Genomic DNA, 15,479 nt, shown 5'->3' on the forward strand with positions numbered 1-15,479 from the left:
GAAGCCAAATTGGAGAGGAGTTTGAGCCAGAACAGCTGAGTAGACTAGTCAGCCAGAGACCAGAAAGAACTAGAAAGGAATGAGATTATTCAGAATGTCTCAAAGGCTGAAGACATTCTGGGCCTAGATTAGATTGTGCAGAGGACAGAGGCTTCTAGGACTAGGCCTAGGTTAGCAGACAGAGGCGATAAGCATCCAAGATGACAATTAGAACAGGCAAATAAAAGTTACATTTATATAAAGGAGCAATCCATCTCACTAACAGAACTCAGGAAGGAACTGTTCTATTATAGGAGAATACTCAGCCCACACAGAATGTTCTGCTTTCTTCTCAATGGTGCAGTCAGTTATTTACATTTGGGATGGAGTTGTGGATGCACATGATAGGCACATCCTCATCCCTCCCACCTCAGTAACAGTCTGAAAAATGTAAGCTCTACATTGGCCTGACTTTCGTCAAGTACAACCCTAGCCACCGTGATCAGGTATTGAGGTATTGAAATGTCCCACTCTTTAAGGAATATCACATTAGCCCCAAATAAAAATTAGCAAAAGTATTTGGAGCCAGGCGATGGTGGTACATGCCTTTAGTCCCAGCACTTGGGAGGCAGAGGCAGACAGATTTCTGAGTTCAAGGCCAACCTGGTCTATAGAGTGAGTTCCAGGACAGCCAGGGTTACACAGAGAAACCCTGTCTCAAAAAAACAGAGAGAGAGAGAGAGAGAGAGAGAGAGAGAGAGAGAGAGAGAGAGAGAGAGAGAGAGAATTTGGCAAAAAAAGAGAGTATTTGGAATTACAAAAACCAAGACACCGCCTGTAGGACGTTAAAGATAGCTTTTTAAAAAAAATGTCTGGTGTAGTGATGGCATACTACTGTATTCAGGAGGCAGAGGTAGGAAAATAGAGATTTGAGGATGGGCTTGGTCTACATAGCAAGACCATGTTTTGTTTGTTTGTTGTTCTTTGTTCTCTGTTTTAAATCAATACACTTATGTCCACCATCTTTGCCACTTTGGATTATCAAAGGTGGAAAAGAAGCCAGGAGTGGTGGCACAGGCCTGGAATACTCTGGAAGAGACTAGAGGACCAGGAAAAGTCAAGGTCATTCTTGACTACACAGTGCATTTGAACCCATCCTAGGATATATGAGATCCTGTCTCAAAGCAGCAAAGAGAATGGAGTACACAGGCACCTGTATAGTCAAACAAGATAGGCCATTTTCTTTTGTCAATTATTAAAAAAACAAAAAACAAACAAAAAAAACCCCACCACAAAGTAATCCTTCAAAATAAAAGGGTTTCTTGTCATTTGAACACCAGAGATGTTAAGCTGAGCGCAACTGGACTGGGACTTAGTAAAGAACAAGACAGAAAAGGAAGTAGAGATTTGATGTGACCTGGAAAGGATCCAGGCCTCCTGAACAGGAGCAAGGAAGATATATGACCATTTTTTCTGCTTAAGGCCCTCTCAGAACGTGGGCAGGTACAAACTTCTTTATTTACAATTTCCAGGGACCAACTGACTATGTAACCAGAGATGACCTTGCACTTTGGATCTCCCTGCCTCCACCTCTGAAGTGCTGGGATCAGATACTAAGGTTATCATATCTAAAGAGTGAATTGCATTTCCTGTTGCCGGAATCTGTTCAAAGTTAGGTCACTAGCCTGGGGTATATAAGACCTGTCAGAGAAGGGGATGGGAGCAGAAAGAGAGGAGGAAAGGAAACAGGATTTAACAGTGGGGATGTAGCTCAGTAGTACAGTGCTTGTCAGGTACAAATAAGGCCCTGCATTGGAACACTGGCGTCTTATTTTTCAAAATATAAAGATAGAGAAAAAGATACTACTACTCAGAAAATAAAGCTAATGGTATATTGTATATGTCAATTCACAGCTGCTCATTTTATTTTTCAATAAACTGAACAATGTTCCCATATTCTTATGTATATCCAATATATTAGCAGACAGGCTTTAAACTGCTCTGCTGAAGTTATCTCTTGATGACAAGAAATTTGTGAATAGAAAGAGCAAGATATGGGAAGCAAGCAAACTGCAGTCTGCTTCTAGAACTTTGCTTTTACCCCACAGATGAACTTTTGGTTCTGTAAATAATCTAGGGTTGGCTGTGTGCACCAGGATAGAAGGCAAGATTGCTTCACATTCCTCTAATTACACAGATCTCATGGGCCCTACTTTGCTTTGCCAGGTTGATACAGCCTAGTGTCAACTGAGAGAAAACACTCTGTTGAGGAATTGCCTAGATCAGACTGCCCTGTGGGCATGTGTTTGGCATAGCTGGGGGGCGGGGGGGTTGTCTTGTTAGTTGATGTAAGAGCACCCAGCCCACAGCGGTGACACCATTCCATGTTTGTTTGTTTGGTTGGTTGGTTTTTTGAGACAGAGTTTCTCTGTGTAGCCCTAGCTGTCCTGGAAGACCAGGCTGGCCTTGGACTCAGAAATCCACCTGCCTATGCCTCCAAAGTGCTGGGATTAAAAGGTGTGTGCCACCACTGCCCAGCTGACACCATTCCCTGAGTAAGGTTGTCCTGGACTTTGCTTCAGGCTCCTGCTTTGAGTTCCTGCCCTGATTTCCCTCAGCAAAGGACTGTGACCTTGAAGTATAAGCCAAATAAATTATTTCCTCATGGTACTTGTCCCAAAACACAAACTAGCTATCCTGAAATTCTGAGAAGTACAAATCCTGGTGTGGCCCATTACAAAGTCTCTAAAATACACCCTCTAGAGGAGAGGGAGAGACAGAGCATAGCAAAGAAAAGCGCTGGAAGACGCAAAATAGTTTGTAAATGAATTCCTTCCTCAGAATAAGCCAGGAGACAAAATACTGAGACTGGCTAGGTGTGTTTTATTGAGTTCTGTACTCCAGCAAAAGTTTCAGAGGGATGAAAGCAATAGTCTTTTCTTTAATGGGTAAAGAGTTAAGGCAGATAAGGAACTAGTCACTGTGCAAGCTCTGCTAGCCAATCTCCAAGGTCCTTTTTTTTTAATGATTTTTTTAAAATATTTATTATATGTGAGTACACTGTAGCTATCTTCAGACACACCAGAAGAGGGCGTCAGATCTCATTATAGATGGTTGTGAGCCATCATGTGGTTGCTGGGAATTGAACTCAGGACCTTCGGAAGTACAGTCAGTGCTCTTAACCCCTGAGTCATCTCTCCAGCCCTCCAAGGTCCTTTAAAAGGGTGGTTCTCAGCAGGGCACTGATGGCGCTCACCTTTAATCCCAGCACTTGGGAGGCAGAGGCAAGTGGATTTCGGAGTTTAAGGCCAGCATGGTCTACAGAGTGAGTTCCAGGACAGCCAGGGCTACACAGAGAAACCCTGTCTCGAAAAACCAAACCAAACAAACAAACAATAACAAAAAGCCGGTGATTCTCAACATGTGGGTCTCTACCCCTGTGCAGTCAAACACGGGGCACATAGCAGATATCCTGCATACTACAGTTGTGAAACAAAATGATTTTATGGTGAGGGGGAAGAGTCACCACAAGAAAAGCTTTATTATAAAGGGTCGCAACATTAGTAAGGTTGAGAACTTGCTATAAAATAATCAGCATAGAGGGCCATACTGCTAACCTGCTCTGCTTGGCGCTCATGGGCTCCATCTAGATGCTTGAAAAGATTGCATTCCGGTATTTAGAAACAGTAACTGCTTTGTTTTTACATACTTGCCAGTTTTATTTGCTTGTTTTCAGGTATGTTTTATGGAACACTTGTCACTGATGTAGATTAAGAAAGATCCCAGCTTCTCCCACACGATGCTTCAGCCAGTCAGAGCAACACAGTGAGATTTTGTCTCAAAAAACAAAACAACAACAACAAAAAATCCATCTTAATCATACAGTACAACATTTATCTTTGCAAGCCCTTCAAGATGTGTTTTGCTGTTTATTTAGTTTAAAAACAAACCAGCCAAGGGCTAAAGACTATCAGCTTTGATAACCGACAGAGAAAGGGAAGTAGTAGCTGTATTGTGAGGTGAGTGCTCAGAATGACCCCGGGGAGAAGTGCCAAGCGACGAACACCGCGCGGCCGCGTGTTAGACTAGCCCGGCCAGTGCGTGCCTCACCGCATCCTGCCAACCTCGCCGTCCAAACGGTCCTCGCCCAGAAACTTCTCTATCTCAGACCGAGGGAGGAGGAGGCCAGATGCCCGCGACCCCGGACGAACTGCAAAAGTTTTCCCTAAAGCGTCGGGTGAAGGCACACCAGGGAAAGGGCGAGCTCCAGGATCTGCGAGCAGACTGGCTCCCAAAGCCTCCAGCAGATTCCACATCCCTTCCCAGCCGCGAGCAGAGCTGATGACGTCTACAGGGTGCGACGGACGCGCACGCAGCCCGCGCTTGCACGACAGTACGTGCAGGACGCGCGAGGGAGTCCCGGTCCGTCACCGGCGCGACTCGCGTCCCGCCTCCTCCGCTCCCGCCACCCCCGCAGCTCCGCGACCGCCTCGGTGCGAGGCCTCCGCCGGAGCGAAGCTGCTGGCTCCGGTCCTGTCTCTTTAAGTGGTGGGGCTTGCGGGCCGCCCCTGCCGCTATTGCCTAGGTGGCCCCGCGCGCCGCTTTTGAGGGGCGAGTCAAGATGGCGGCGGCTTTGGCTCTGTGAGGAAGACGGAAGAGGCGGCGGAGTAGGGAAGGCGACTTCTAAGAAGAGCCAAGGGTTCTCGGGTGGCCAGGGGCGTTCAGAGTTTCCGGGGAGGTGCTGCCTCATCGGCTTCGGATGCTTTAAGCGGGAGGAACGGAGCGGAGGCTCCGGCTGCAGCGGCTGGGCCAGGTACAAGGAAGGAAAACATGGCGGCGGCGGCCTGAGGAGGTGGCGGCGCGGGAAGCGGCTCTGCGGAGGTCATGGCGAAGGCAGGAGCAGGGCTGTGAATCGAGCTGCACCTTGTCTGAACGGCGGGCTGGTAGGCTGCGCAGTGCTGTGCGTCCCTGTCGGGGCTGCTGGGCGGCCGCGCTCGCTCGGCCTGGACAATAGCGCCGAGGGGAAGAAGACGAGAGAAGGCGGCGGCCCAGGGCTCGGACCCGGGAGCGGGCCATGCGAGCGGCGGCGCAGCCCCGCGGCGGCCAGCGGCGGCACTGAGGGCCCGGAGATCCCCGTCTGCGGCCGCCCGCCTTTCCTGGACACCGTCCCCGGGCCACTCGGGCGGGGCCCCCGGCCGGCACCATGACCGACACCCGACGGCGGGTGAAGGTCTACACGCTCAACGAGGACCGGCAGTGGGACGACCGGGGTACTGGCCATGTGTCCTCCGGCTACGTGGAGAGGCTGAAGGGCATGTCCCTGCTCGTCAGGGCAGAGAGCGACGGTAAGTAAACCCCACTGGTCCCTCCAGAGCAGTGGCGCTCAGCCTGGGACCACGGGAGTGCGGGCGGGAACGCCACGGGTACCCAAGTCCGGTGGAGAGCATTCGGGGTGTCCTCTGAACCCGACAGCCGGCCTTGTGGCGTGGGATTTCGAGCAGAGCGGAGCACGTTGCGCTGTGCCGCCTTCCCAGTGCGGAAAGGTCGGAGACCTGGGATCCTCTGCCCGAGTGGTTTTTGCACTATCGTGACCTTGAGAAAGGCATTTAACGAAAAGGATCTGCCCTTAGTACACTAATCTGTAAGGCAGACATAAAACCTTGCATGGCGCTCATAAAGTTCATAGCTGTTGCATACTTTGAGAAAGTTCTCTTCTGGTGGGGGTTTTTTCTTTCTTAATTTTTGTTGTTGTTTTAAACATTTTCCACTGTACCTTTCAGATCTTAGGGTCGACAATACTGGTCTATAGATCTGGCAACTCCAGTAGACAGAGAAAATGCTGCTTTGGCTTGGTAGAGCACTTGTATCTTGACCGGGGTTGGTTGTCTTTTTCATAAGAAAGGGAGATTATTGTTGTTACTGTTGTTTTGTGTTTTGAGACAGGGTTTCTGTATGTACCCCAACCATCCTGGAGCTTGCTCTGTAGACCAGGCTGGCCTGGAACTCAGAGATCTGCCTTCCTCTGCCTATCCAGTGCTGGGATTAAAGTATCGCCACACCTGGCTAAGAAAGACTTTGTAGGTCTACTGTGCAAACTCTTGAACCTTTGGAACATTTTATTGCATTCTTTTCTGATTGTTTAAACGTATGGTTCTTATTTGGTTCAGTTGGATGGTGGAGAGAAGTATTTTTTAACATTTGAATAGGTCCTTCTGCTTTCGCTTCAGGTCTTTTGAAACCGTCTTCAGTATCCAAAGATCTGATTGTTTGAAATAACGGGTTTCATGTTTTAAAATATTCCTTTCTTCAGGGTTTGCAATTTTTCTTGGTTGCACTCTCTGAATTTCACTTAATGAAAGAAAATATACGTGTTGGTCAAAACTTTTCAAATTGTTGCATTAATTTACAGTTTTACAGTTGAGAACTATTTGTAGCTGTTTCGTGTCTGAAATAATGCAAATTTATTTCAGATTTTTCTTTTCCTCCTTTTTTTGGACTATACTCAGAACTCATTACACAAAAACCAAGACTTTCCTGTCTGTAATTGAAGACTGTAGAAACATTGATTTGAATTGAAAATGGGTAATTTGGAGTAATTATAAAGATATCCAAAATAAGTTTCCACTGGTAAAATATTACTTTCTAACATGAAAGGCAGGCAGTTTCCGGTAAGCTGGAGGCCCGCCTGGGTCTGCATAGAGTTCTAGATCAGCTATGGTTACATAGTAAGACTTGATCTGAAAAAATTTTTCTGATTACAGTAAGTATATTTCCAGAGCTGGGTTTTTTGTTTGTTTGTTTTGTTTTTGGAGCCAGGGTTTCTCTGTGTATCCCTAGCTGTCCTGGAACTCACTCTGTAAACCAGGCTGGCCTTGAACTCATAAATCCACCTGCCTCTGCCTCCCAAGTGCAGGGACTAAAGGCCTGTGCCACCACTGCCCTGCCGAGCTGGGTTCTTATTTGGCTGTTAATATACAAGTTGAATGAACATCACGTAATCTCTACCTCTACATGTTTGTACATGTGGAAAACTTTCCTTACAGTAAGGTGGAAGTGTAGGTTTCAGGGTCTTATGAGGATGGGATAACTGGGAATTGAATCCAGTCAGGGACCTGATCATGGTAGACAAGTGCTCTAACACCGAACTATCTCTAAGACCCAAGTAATTATGAGATTTAACCAGATATAAGCTTTAGATAAAGTCCTTGAATTTCAAAAATAATACATGTAACCTTACTTACACCAGTCTACTTTATTTGATTATGCAGAGATCCTTTTGGTTTTTTTGGAGTCTCTTGTACCAGACTGGAATCAGACAAGTGTAGGCCAAAATATGGAAGTTCTGATCCTCTTGTCCCTATCTTCCCAAAGCCTGGGATTATAGGTGTATTACTTAATTTAACCTGTTTTGTTTTGTTTTGTTTTGTTATCTGGCTATGTCTGGCTTGTAACTCAAAGCTATTCTCCTGCCTGAGCCCCTCAAATGTTGGGATTACTGCCATGAGCTACCACAGCCATCTGGTTTTACAAAGATCTTTTGAAAGGATAAGCATGTAGACTTAATGTCATATCTTAGAAAATCTCTTCTTCAGACAACTTTTTGTAAAAGTCTGGTGTTTTTATACCCTTTTATATTTTTATCACTGTATTTTTAACTAAGCCTCTCTCTTCTGTTTGGAATTTTGAAGTTCTAATTTATTAGAACAAGCAAAATGTTTTGTTTGTTTGGTTGGTTTTGGTTTTTCGAGACACAGTTTCTCTATGTAGCCCTGGCTGTCCTGGAACAAACTCTGTAGATCATGCTGGCCTCGCAGAAATCCCCCTGCCTCTGCCTTCCAATTGCTGGGATTAAAGGTGTGTGCCACCACTGCCTGACAGCAAAATGTTTTTTATTTTTACCCAGGAGGGAAAAGAGCTAAACATAATTATTGAGCCACCTCTTTAAATTTGTGTTATGTGGGAAACTAGTTCCGAAGAATGGATTTATTAAGCTGGGTGTGGTACCTTACTCCTAATCCCACCACTGAGAAGGTAAGGTGGGGAGTCTCAAAGTCAGGGGTTACATAGTAAAACATTTCCACTAAACAACAAAGGAAAAAAATGGATTTAGAAAAGGTGTAGGATACTCCTGAAGAAATCAATAGTTTTATTACTAAAGCTTTTTTTCCTCCTCAACAGATAGATTCCAAGTAAGATTATTAATAGATTAAGTTTATTGGGGACCTCCTATGTGCCAGGGCCTCTTTAAGCAATTTATTTGTATTTACAGACATTCTTAAAACATTCTCAAATTTAGGTAGTGCAATTAGCCATCTTTTATAGATAATTGTGAGTCTGAGGTGCTAAGTATAGGTTGGTACAAGTTCATCCTATGGTGGTGGTGGTCTGTTATTTTAGTGAGAAAGCTAGCCTACAATTTAAAGCGCTTACAGCTACTTATAATGAATGTAATCTTTTGTGTTTTAGTCTCTTTACATGCTGTTTTATTCTTGACCTCAAGGATTATTTTCAAAGAAAACAAAATTAAGTTTTACAGACTTTAATTTTGTTATAGGCAAATTTTCGTGTATCCTAAGGCTGGTCTCTTGAACTTAGCTATATAGTAAGGTTGCCTCCATTTTCTCTTATTGAGATTACTCATGTTGCGCCATCGTGCGTTATGTGATAGTGGGGGTCAAACCCTGGGCTTTTATGAGTGGTGGGCAAGCACCGATTTAGCCATACTTTCTGCTGTAAGATAGTTCTGTTTATATATTTAGCTAGGATTCTGCCTAGCTGCCTAAAGTTATGGTGTCTCCTACTAGTTTGGATCACCCAGTATTGTGCTGCTCTCTGTTCTGTTACATGTAATTTAGAATTTTTTCCCCCAGTGTGGACAATGTAGGCTTTTTTATTTTATTTTTTTTAATTTATACTTATTCTGTGTGTATGGGTGTTTTGTATGTATGTGTGCCACATGTATGCCTGGTTCTGTTGAAGGACAGAAGACCCTTAGACCTGGAGTTACACTGTCATGAGCTACTATGTGGGCTCTGAAAACTGAACCCCAGTCCATTACAAGAACAGCGGGGGTTTCATATGGCCAAGACTGGTCTTGAATTCCTGTCCTACCTTCATCTCCCAAGGGCTGGAACCACAGATGTGTCTGCCATCATGTCTGGCAGAGTGGGAAGTATTTGTTTTTTCCATAAAATGGATCATTGTCCAGTAGAAAATCAAAAGGCATAAATCTATAATCTTGTAAACAGAATGTTTGGGGAGCTTGAAGCAGAAGTATCTCTAGTTAGCTTAAGCTTCACAAGAGACCCTTTCTCAAAAAAAGAAGAAAAAGAAACTTAAAAAATTATTGCAGATGGGATTGACTTCTAGTAATTGTGCCCCCTGGGGGGAAAGTTTCAAAAACATTGAATATGGTAATATTCCTCCCCCCCTTTTTTTCCCCATGAATCCGAGTTTCTCAGATTATTTGAAAATTTAGCAGAGTCTGGAGGTACATATGTGTAATCAAAGTACTAGGGCTATTTGGAAAACCAAGTTGTCCTTAAACCCTGACATCTACCTGCGTCTGCCTCCTGGATATTGGGACTAAAGGTGTGCACCACCACCTGACTTTACAAGATGCTTAATTTCTAACTTTGAGATACAGTTATTTGAATGAACCCAGGGCTGTACATGCTAGGTAAGTGCAGTGCATCCCCACTCCTGAAAGTTTCATCTGACTTCACAGTGGTGTGTGGATGTGGAGGTCAGATCAGAGTGGGCAGCAGGTTCTCCTTTCACTTCGTGGGTCCTAGCAATAGAACTCAAGTTGTTAGGCTTGGAGCTGAGTGCCTTTCCCTGCTGAGCCACCTTATTGATCACCCTGGAGTGAGTGTATATTTGTTTGTTTATTTAATGTATGAGTGCTTTATGAGCATATACACCTGCATACCAGAAGAGGGCATCAGACCCCATTATAGATGGTTGTGAGCCATCTATAGATGGTTGTGGTTGCTGAGAATTAAATTTAGGCCTTCCGGAAGAACAGCCAGTGATCTTAACCATCTCTCCAGCCTTGAAGTAAGCTTTTGTGATATGTTAATTTTCTTGACATCCCAGACTGTCTTATTTTTAAATTGCTGTGATAAAACTCCATGACCAAGACAACTTAGACAGGGCTTACTTGTGCTTATGATTCCAGAGTGTTAGTCTGTGGTGGCAGAGTGAAGAAGATATGAGGACAAGTAGCTGCAATAGCTGCTCCAGAGTTCACATGCTGACCCACAAGCAGGAGGCGGCACACACACTGGGAATGGTGGCTGTGTCTTTTGAAATTTAAGAACCTACTCTCACTGCCAACACCTCCATTAGGCCTCACCTTCTAATCCTTTTCAAACAGTTCCACTTAACTGGGGACTCACGTATTCAAAGATATGAGCCAGTTTTGGGGCGTGGGCATATACTTATTCAAACCATCATACATGTATTTCCAAAAATAAGGCAGTTTCTGAATGTCAGTATTTGTGGCCACATATACATAAACAATTTACATACATAAAATTTTTACATATACATATTTATATATATATAGCTATTTACCTTGGTTGATTTGTACCTTACCTTTCCTTACTTTAGAGGAAAGGAATGTGCTGCTAAGCTGTTAGTGCATTTCCTGGATTAGTTTTATTCACATCCCCTGGAGCTGGAAGTACAAGTAGTTATAAATCTTGGGGTATATATGCTGGAAATCATCTCTGGTGCTCTGTAGAGGCAGTGCATGTTCTTAACTGCTGAGCCATCTCCCCAGCCCATTCTTTCTACTTCTATTTTGAGATGAGTTTCTCTCGCTTGCTCACATAGGCCTTGAATCTGCCCTCTTTCTGCCTCAGCCTCCAAGTAGCCTGTTGTCACCAGTTTGACTTTTCTTAATTTTTTCTTGAATTCTGTTATCAAGTCTTTTATAAAAACACTGAACAAAAACAAGGAAAATAGCACTGAAGAGAGCATGAAACACCATGGTTAAAACCATGAACTGTAGAGACAAACTATCTCAGCTCCTATGCACATGCACACACAGGCTCAGGAAGAGATGGGGCACCCAACCCACAAGAGTCAGTTCTTCCACTATGTGAGCCCCAGGGATCTAACTCAGATTGTCAGGCTTGCTGGACCTTACGAAAAAAGTTTGTTTAAGATTTACTTGATGTATATGAGTGCACACCAGAAGAAGTCACCATGTGGTTGGTTGCTGGGGATTGAACTCAGCACCTATGAAAGAGCAGTTAATGCCATCTCTCCAGCCTAAAAACAAAGCCTGTGTGCCAATTAGTTAAGAGTTCTCTGAGAATTCCTGTGATACATTCCTTAATAACTAGCAACCCTCACTCATCCCCAACCCATCTATGGGGCTATAGCAACAAATCAAAAGAAAATGCTTCATATTATATTTTATAGGAGGAATGATGTTGGTCATCTGTTATTGGTATATTAGTTTTGTTATCTGTGTGAGACTATACAAACCTCTCAAGTTGCACAATATTCCACTCTACGCAGTAACTTTTTGGTGGTATTCTCAAGATTTTGCTTAAAATACCTTTGTTCTTTTGAGGAAGGATCTCACACAATTATGTGATTTTTATCCATTAATATTTACTGTATTGGAAACTAAAACTGAAACTTATTTATTCACTTGAAAATGGTTTGATTATCAACAAAATACTGGTTGGGTGTGTTTTATTTCTTCTGATCTATTGACTTTTTTTTGAGACAGGGTTTTCTCATTATGTAGATCTAGAACCCACTATATAAACTAGGTTGGCCTTAAACTCAAAGAGAGGCCTTCCAAGTACTCGTTTGAAGACATGTGCCACCATGCCTCTGTTTTCTCATGAGTTGGAGTAGGGAAGGACTGTCCTGAATGCTTACTGGGGTTACTGTTAAGTTATTTTTGCCAGAAGCCTGTGTTGCTTTTGATGAGAGCCTTCATTGACTCTTCATTAATGTTACTTGAAGTCCCCTGCTAAGGATCATGGTTATTGCTATTATGTTTTGAAGTCTTGCCTACATGGGTTTATACGTACCACATGTTTGTCTGGTGCCTGTGGAAGCCAGAAGAGGGTATCAGATACCCTGCAACCAGAGTTACAGATAGTTGTTAGCTGCCATATAGGTGCTGGAAACTGAATTCTAGTCCTATAGGAGCAACGGCTATTAAACACTGAGCTATCTCTCTAATCTCAGGACCATACTTACTTTGCTTTGTTGGAGTGGTAAATGTCTCTCTGCTGAAATTTAACTCTATGTCAGCATCCACACCTATACATTACAATAGAATTATTGTTTCAGGTCTGTAGCTGATAGCACTATATAATTGGAACTCCTCCCTCCCTCCCTCCCTCCCTCCCTCCCTCCCTCCCTTCCTTCCTTCCTTCCTTCCAGACAGGGTTTCTCTGTGTAGCCACAGCTGTCCTGAAACTTGGAAATAGATCCACCTGCCTCTGCCTCACCAGTGCTCAGACTCAAGGTGTGCCCTGGGATTAAAAGAGTGGGTCATTATGCCCAACTAATTGGAGCGTTTTTTAGCAGGCTGAACCAGTGTTCATAACTTGACCCAGTAAGAATCAGTAGATAGCAGACAAGTGATTAGATAGGCTGGAATAAATTTTTAAAAAACTAAACACAGGAATAAAATAGTAATTTGTTTTTTAGTTACCTTACTTAACTCCTACATTGAAGAACTGTTTCCCCAATTTCAACCTATATACTACTCGGGGAGTATTGGGGATCAGAACTGGACTTCTAAAGTAATTTCTTAGATAAGACCAAGGGAATCACTGTTCTAAATATTATTTTACTCAGGCTTTTGGGGCTAGGAGTGAAATGCTTCGACTTTGAATGGTCATTTTCCCCCCTTTCTGTTGTCCTAATTCTGTAACATTACTGAAAAAGTTGGAAAAAGGACATGGTGTCTGAAAAATAATTGTAGGGATTAGAAGGCTGGCAGTGTCTTGTGTGCTAATGTGCTTTCATTCATTTTAACAGCTACTAAAGAAGGTGGGTGGATGTGTCTTTTTATTTTTCTCCTCTTCAGTTCTGGGTATAACAGCCTGGGACTTACATATGCTAAGCAAATACCACCACAGAACGATATCTCCTATCCATTCTTCGGTTTCACGTTTATTTCTAATCTTCATTGTAGAAATTAATAGCTAGGGCTAGATTTTTCAAACATTCAAGTGCCAGTGTTTTTTGAGACAGGTTTTTCTTCTTTTGACTGGGGTTATAGATTAAGCTAAGGTAGCTGGATGCTAGTAGGTAAATCCCAGGGATTTCTGTCTTCACTCTTCCAATGTTGGGATTACAGAAGTGTGTCAGGTGTTTTACATGGGTCCTAGGAATTCATTTTTTCATAATTGCATGAAAGTACCTTCCTGAGCCAACTTCCGAGCCCTGGCTTTTAAATAAAAGATGCATAGGTAGATGATGGGTGTATGTATGATAGATATGAACATTTAGACATTTGGTGAAGAGAGAAAGGTTCAATGTGTCTGAAACTAACTATGTTATATACAATAGGAAAAGTTCAGGAGAATATATTAAAAATCAGAATACCTTCCACAGAATAGCAGATAAGCATAACACTTAACTGACAGATTTTCTTTTCATAAGCTGAGTATGGTGGCACACACCTGAAATCCTATCGATTGGGAGGCAAGAGAATCAGGAGTTTGAGGAAGGCTTGCATTACACATGATTTCAAAGCAACGGAAGCACCATTAATGAGTCCTTAACTCAAGAAGTGAACCAACTCTTCCACAGAGTTTGCTACTCCAGTGATTCACGCTGTGCTGAAACAGTACCAGTCAAAGTCCATACACCTTTTTTTGTTTTTAAAGCAGGTGTTTACTTTAGGCCACAAATTCACAGTAGTTCTTCATGTTTGTTAAAGTATATGAATTTGTTTTCCTTTAAACACTTGGAACATCCCATTTTTATCAAGGTCCATGAATTTGTACATCCCTTTGACATTTGGATGATAAATACCAACTTGACATCTTCTTTTGTTTTTTTTTTTGGATTTGGTTTTTTTTTTTTTTTTTTTTTTTCCCCCGAGACAGGGTTTCTCTGTATATTCCTGGCTGTCCTGGAACTCACTCTGTAGACCAGGCTGGCCTCGAACTCAGAAATCCGCCTGCCTCTGCCTCCCAGAGTGCTGGGATTGCAGACGTGCGCCACCACCGCCCGGCTTAAAAATGTGTAGCCCAGGTTGGCCTCGAACTCTTGATCCTCCTGCCTCTGCCTCCTTCAGCAAATCCTACCGGCATGCGCCACCACAACCTGCGACATCTTCTTTAATACCCTTAACAATGACAGTTGACAGTATTAACACAGATATTAGAGCTTATCCAGGACTTTATTAGGTCTTTCTTGAGTGAAAGAAAATACAGGTCTTGCTGTAAGTTTACTTTTTGGTGAAGTTTGCTTAGCAGTCATGCCACATGATTTATTTAAAATCCCTTTCTCCAGTGGAAAGGGACTCGTCTTTTACAGGAAGAACAAATTTCAGTGGCTTTGTTTTTCCATTAACGTTCATCTGCGATCTCTGAGAATACACAATAATATTCTGGACATCTTTTCTGCTGTCAAATCATGTCAAATGTTATGTCATGTCATAACCTTTGTGTAAAGTTTGGCAGTTCTGTCTTGATATATCACGATAATGTTTGGCTTTTAGGATATGTGGTGGTTTTTTTTTTTTGTTGTTTTTTTGTTTTTTTTAATTTATGAATCTATGTCTGTGTGCTTGGAGATCAGAAAAAGTCAGATCCCCTAGAGTTGAAGATGGTTGTGAGCCATGATGTAGCTGCTGGAATTGAACCTGGTTCCTTAACAGCTCTCTAGCATTCACTTTATTTTACTTTATTTATTTACTTGGGTTTTGTTTGTTTGTTTGTTTATTGGTTTTTCAAGACAGGGTTTTCTCTGTGTAGCCCTGGCTATCCTAGAAATCACTCTGTAAACCAGGCTGTTCTCGAACTCAAATCGGCCTGCCTCTGCCTCCCAAGTGCTGGGATTAAAGGTGTGCTCGACCACTGCCTGGCTCCACTTTAATTTTTTAAAGCACCTTATACATGTTTAATCAACAACCCAAAGTATACAATAAAGCCACAGTTTACTTTTTAGGGCACCTAAAGATTACTTCAGTCTAATTTTAGAAAGAACATTTCTCTTAGTTCAGCTTTAAATGTAATGCATCTTCTAAATAAAACTTGTCTAGTACTGAGGATTGAACATACATACTGGGCAAGGATTGCCAGTGAGCTTATATCCCTGGCCCCTTAAATAAAACTTTATTTTTAGAAAACAAAACCTGGTGTGTTGTGTGTGTTTTGTTTGGTTTTTTGTTTTGTTTTGTTTTTTAGTTTTTTGTTGTTGTTGTTGTTTTGTTTTAATTTTTGTGATTTTTCCCCCCTTAGGGTTAGATTGGTTTTTGTTTTGTTTTTAGATGGACTTGCTGTGTA

General features: G+C 42.8%; 1 protein-coding gene across 2 annotated transcripts in view; it reads left to right on the top strand.

The window, feature by feature from the left end:
- Positions 1 to 4,402: 4,402 nt before the first annotated feature.
- Positions 4,403 to 15,479, top strand: part of Ppp4r3a (protein phosphatase 4 regulatory subunit 3A) — a 39,358-nt gene continuing 28,281 nt past the window's right edge. Inside the window, exon 1 of one of the 2 annotated variants that reach the window (XM_052185239.1) lies at positions 4,403 to 5,324. In XM_052185239.1, coding sequence (XP_052041199.1) covers positions 5,183 to 5,324 — 142 coding nt within the window. In that variant the 5' untranslated portion in view covers positions 4,403 to 5,182. The remainder of the gene's footprint in view (positions 5,325 to 15,479) is intronic. The other variant, XM_052185240.1, reaches the window with a different exon arrangement.

Source organism: Apodemus sylvaticus, chromosome 6, assembly GCF_947179515.1.
Source record: "Apodemus sylvaticus chromosome 6, mApoSyl1.1, whole genome shotgun sequence".
Lineage (NCBI taxonomy): Eukaryota > Metazoa > Chordata > Mammalia > Rodentia > Muridae > Apodemus > Apodemus sylvaticus.